Source organism: Penaeus chinensis, chromosome 43 (genome assembly GCF_019202785.1).
Source record: "Penaeus chinensis breed Huanghai No. 1 chromosome 43, ASM1920278v2, whole genome shotgun sequence".
NCBI lineage: Eukaryota > Metazoa > Arthropoda > Malacostraca > Decapoda > Penaeidae > Penaeus > Penaeus chinensis.
The window spans coordinates 6654143-6659142 of NC_061861.1; the positions used below are offsets into that span (position 1 = coordinate 6654143).

Genomic DNA, 5000 nt, shown 5'->3' on the forward strand with positions numbered 1-5000 from the left:
GGAGGCAGCAGGGAGGGAGGGAGCGAGGGATGGAGGGAGGACGGGGGGGGGGGGGGGGGCAGGTAATACACGGGGTGGGAACACGGCACAGTGACGCCTCCCTCATCAGTCACAAACCAGTCGCATGACAGAGGCCGTTCATACGGTGGCCGACGCTCGCTAGCGGCGCGACGCGGGCAGGAGGTGACTTGGGCGGTGCACTGGAGGAGGGCCGAGGCTCTAGTGATTTTCGGGCAGGGGCAAGGAGGGGCGGGCGAGAGACGGCGGTTTAAAGAGCGCTCGCCTGCGGGGGCCAGGCGGCGTGGCAGGAAGGGAGCGAAGCAGCAGCGAGTGGCAGCAACAAGGTGAAGGAAGTGTCGTCGCGGCGAGGCGTGGGTGTGCGCCGTGTTCGAGTTGGGACTCGGCCCCTCGGTCGAGACGTGCCCCTGGCGGAGGCTTGGTGCTCGGCGAGGACTTGACTTTGGACCGAGACGATCGCGAGGGGCGGCGAGCGGCGTGGCGGGTGGAGGGCGTGTCGCCGTCGAAGTGAGAGGCGGCTGTGTTTACAGCGTCCTTTTGTGATCCCACAAGTTGGGGCATGTGTGTGCTCGGTGGCCGCGCTTATGCAAGGCTTGGGTTAAAGAAGAAGCGGCCAGAGGCGGTCCAGGGGGAGGGGGAAGGGGAGGGGCAGTGCCTCGTGCTGTTGCACGCCCTCCGCCGCCGGGTGGCACTCGGCTTTAAGGAAGGTGGCCGCGTGCGGTAGGGGTCGTATCGCCTGGGGGAGGGAAGGGCCGGTGCAAAGGTGTCATTGCCTGCGGCTGCGGGGTGGTCGGCACCCCAGAGGGGAGGGGGGAGGGTGCCAGGGTTTCCTCAGCCTCTGGCCCTGGAACCGCCTGTGGCTGGGAACCACCCTATGTGACCCACCGCCGAACAGCGGCTAAGTGTCTGTTTGCGGCGCTTTGTGGCGCGAAGGTGAAGGTGCGAGTGCTTGAGCGGGGCAGGGGCTGAAGAGTTGCCGCCGAAAAGGTGATCATCTAATCATCCATTCTACGTTTCCGGTGAAATTCAGGGAAAGCAATAGGAATAGTGTGGTGGTGTCAGTGCGTGCTCAGTGATGAGGCAGTGATGAAAAGCCAGGACGATGACAGCAAGCACGACCCCCGAAAAGCGCGCGACGTGAACGGACCTGATCGGAGCGTGGCGACCACCTGCGCTGCGGCAGTGTGCGGCGGCGGCGTTGGCTGCATCGGCGGCGGCGGCGTCGTGCGATGGCGCTCAACCTGCTGAGCAAGGAGCGCGCCAACAACGTCCCCAAATCCAAGAAGGACAGGTGGCCCTTCTGGTTCTTCTTCACGCGCAGGAAGAAGCGGACGCCGGAGAAGGCGGGTAAGTTTCGCTCGCAGCCCACTCGGAGTCAACAAAGAGTGGGGATGAAACGAAAAACAGCAAACATGAACAGTAAAAAAAATAGGTAACGGTAATTTGCGGTTCCTTGAAGTTACGGGTTGTTCAGGGATGATCCCGGCAGCACCTGTTGGGGCGTGTTTACAAGGTCCACAAAAAACGAGACAAAGGTGTCCAATTTACAGCAGTGTGTCCCGGGCCTCTTTCAAAGCCGGAAGCGACACGGGTGATCTATCTGTGTGTGTGTGTGTGTGTGTGTGTGTGTGTGTGTGTGTGTGTGTGTGTGTGTGTGTGTGTGTGTGTGTGTGTGTGTGTGTGTGTGAGTAAAAGCTAGCATTGTTTGATTGTTTTGTTGGCAAATGTGTTGTAAATATTCTGGTGTAGTATTTATCACCATTGCGACATGGAAGGCATTGTTAGATGGATAATTAGAAAAGTTAATACATAGGATGTAACACATATTAAATACAAATTCAGATAGAAGAGGGATTCTGCATACGTTAACAACTCCCTCTCACTCACTCACTCACTCACTCACTCACTCACTCACTCACTCACTCACTCACTCACTCACTCACTCACTCACTCACTCACTCTCACACTCACTCCTCACTCTTTTTCTTTTCTTTTTTTTTCCTTTCTTCCTATCTCTCTTTCCCTCCTTCCCTCCGTATTCCTTTCCCTCTCCCCATCCACTTGCCTCTCACCTTGAGTCGCTTTATTAATATAGTTTTATCATTGCTATCATCGTAAACACCATTGCCATTGCTATTATTATCCCCTCACGTCTGCCATTATCTCGTCATTTTCTTCGCTGTCCTGCCAACAAGGCTTGAGGAGAAAGTTGCCATGGAGGCTTGGAAATCTAGGCCTTTGTTGTTGTTGTTGTTGTTGTTGTCGTCGTCGAAAACAACAACAACAAAAATGATTTTTATATTCTGTCATCATCATCATCTTCATCAATGCTATATTCAGCATTGTTATTATTATTCATAGTAGTGTTATTATTGTATTTTATTTTATAAAGATCATGGTGATGAACAGAGGTATTAATGATAGTTATGTTGTTATTGTTACGAATATCGTTATTATTATTTTTATAATAATAATAATAATAATAATTATTATTATTATTATTATTATTATTATTATTATTATTATTACCCTTGTTGTTATTATATTGTTATTATTATTATTATTATTATTATTATTATTATTATTATTACTATTATTATTATTATTATTATTATTACTATTACTATTACTATTACTATTATCATTGTCCTTATTGTTATTATTGTTGTTATTATTATTATTGTTGTTGTTGCTGTTGGTGTTATTAATATTATTGTTATTAACCTTCATATTTTTGTTATTCTTATTCTTTTATTATATTGTCATCTCATTTAAGTTATCCAGCGGCCTTCCTGGTCTCTGTAGCGAGACACTTGTTATTTCCTTGTTCTGGTGGTTTTTCACGTTGTTATTTGTGCTGGTGTTGCTTCTGTGAGAAGTGTATTACCTACTTTATTGTTCTTTGTTATTGTTGTTGTTTATGTCGATGTTATTGTTGTCGTTGCTGCTGTGTTATGATTACCACTATTAAAATACAACTATGGTTGTTACTTATACCACAGCGATTGCCACTATTATTGATGGTATCCTCATCTCCCCCCCCAAAAAAAAAAAAAAAAACGCAGACAAACAACACAAAAGAAAGAAAGAAAAAACATAAAAGCAAAGAGCTCCCCCTCCTTTCTCCCCGGCGTCTGCGCTGCCAAGTGAATTTTCTCGGAATGGGGAAGGATCCGCACTTAGCCGATGGTGGGCGTGTGGGCGGTTGGTCACTCGGAGTTTATGGCGGGGAACGAAGGGCTGGGTGTGGGGGAAGAGGGGGGTTGTGGGTGGGAGGGGGAGGGGAGGTTGTTTTTTGTTTTTGGTTGTCTGTTTTTTTTTCTTGTTATTGTTGTTGCTGTTGTTGGTGTTCATCATCATCATCATCTTCTCTTTGTGGGTTATTGATGATGTCATGGTGTGTGGTTTTCTTTTCATTTGGTTTTAGAATCGTCACTATCATTATCGTTATTCTAGGAGGCAGCTGCATCGCCATCCTTCGTCATCATCATCATCATGGTTACTCGTACCGGTGGTCGTTGTGAATATTCATATTTATAGTCATATTTATAATTTTTCATTCTACGGTTTATGCGAACATTTTAACAGGGCCTTTTTTTAACGCAAAGATTTCTCTCTCTCTCGGCTCCCAAGCATCACCGCGCAGAAGCTGCAATTTTGGGTCCTTATCGAGCGAAGGGGAAACTGTCCATCGGGGGGAAGAGGGAAGAAGGAAAAGGGAGGAGAGAGTAGGAAGCGGAAGGAGATGGAGGGGGGAAAGAGGGAAGGGAAAGGGAGGGGGAGGGGGGCGCTGAAGTAATGGCGCGGCGGTTCGTTCGGCCTCGGGTTCGCAGGCACCGCGACGTCTCGGCGCTCTGCTCACTCGGAGAAGTCCCGACGACGGGGGGGTGGGGGGGGGATAGAGATAATAGATGGGATGGATAGAATGGAGGGAGGGAGAGGTGGGGGAAGAGAGAAAGCAAAGGGAAGGGGGAGAGACAAAAAACAGACAGATAGGCAGATATACTATACTATACTATACTATACTGTACTGTACTGTACTATACTGTACTGTACTGTACTATTACACACACACACACACACACACACACACACACACACATTTTTTTTTTATACACACTCAAACTCTGTCATCTCTCACTCTCTCTCTTTCTCTCTCTCTCTCTCTCTCTCTCTCTCTCTTTCTCTCTCTCTCTTTCTCTCTCTCTCTCTCTCTCTCTCTCTCTCTCTCTCTCTCTCTCTCTCTCTCTCTCTCTCTCTCTCTCTCTCTCTCTCTCTCTCTCTCTTTCTCTCTTTCTCTCTTTCTCTCTTTCTCTCTTTCTCTCTTTCTCTCTTTCCATGGTTTTCCTGTTGTTGCCGTTTGTACGAGTCACAGAAAACCCGGCTCCCGCTCCGGATGATTCCCCCCTAGCGCCGTATTTTCCCGATTTCCTCTCGTTTCCCGCGGCGAGTAGAAGTGGGCCAGTCGGCTCTGGCGCTCACTGCAGTCTCCGCATAGCTGAAGGCGGTGTGGGGGACCTGATAGGCATGGGGCCCGTATAGGTGTGGGGGCCCCTCATAGGCGTGGGGTCCTTATAGATGCGGGGCCCTTACAGGTGTGGGGTCCCGTGGACGGCGTCTGAAAGGAAGGGCAGTAGCCAAAAAATGGTTCTCAGGTTTTGGTTGTATCTGCAGGAAAGATATAAATGGGAATGGAGATGGTACTGGAGTCAACGTTTCTTTATTATATATAGTCTTGTAGTTTGCTTAGTGCATAACTTCCACCAGGATTATTTTTCGTTGAGCTATAATTTATGCATTTTCTAAAATTGTCATAATCAAGCCAAGGCTGTAATATGTAAGCACGTATTTATATTTATTCGTGCATATATAGCAGAGATTAAGACTACGAAGAGTTTCAGATGAGCAACTCAGACAACGCTGCAATTGAGCAGGCATTCGTACTGCCCCGTCAATCAACTTCCCAGTCCCCCAGACAAATA

General features: G+C 48.2%; 1 protein-coding gene across 1 annotated transcript in view; it reads left to right on the top strand.

Annotated features, from left to right (window-relative positions):
* The first annotated feature begins 222 nt into the window (after positions 1 to 222).
* Positions 223 to 5000, top strand: part of LOC125024561 (serine/threonine-protein kinase tricornered-like) — a 96177-nt gene continuing 91399 nt past the window's right edge. Inside the window, 2 exon segments of the mRNA XM_047612363.1 lie at positions 223 to 344; positions 1049 to 1365. Of these exon segments, the coding sequence (XP_047468319.1) occupies positions 1248 to 1365 (118 nt within the window). The 5' untranslated portion in view covers positions 223 to 344; positions 1049 to 1247.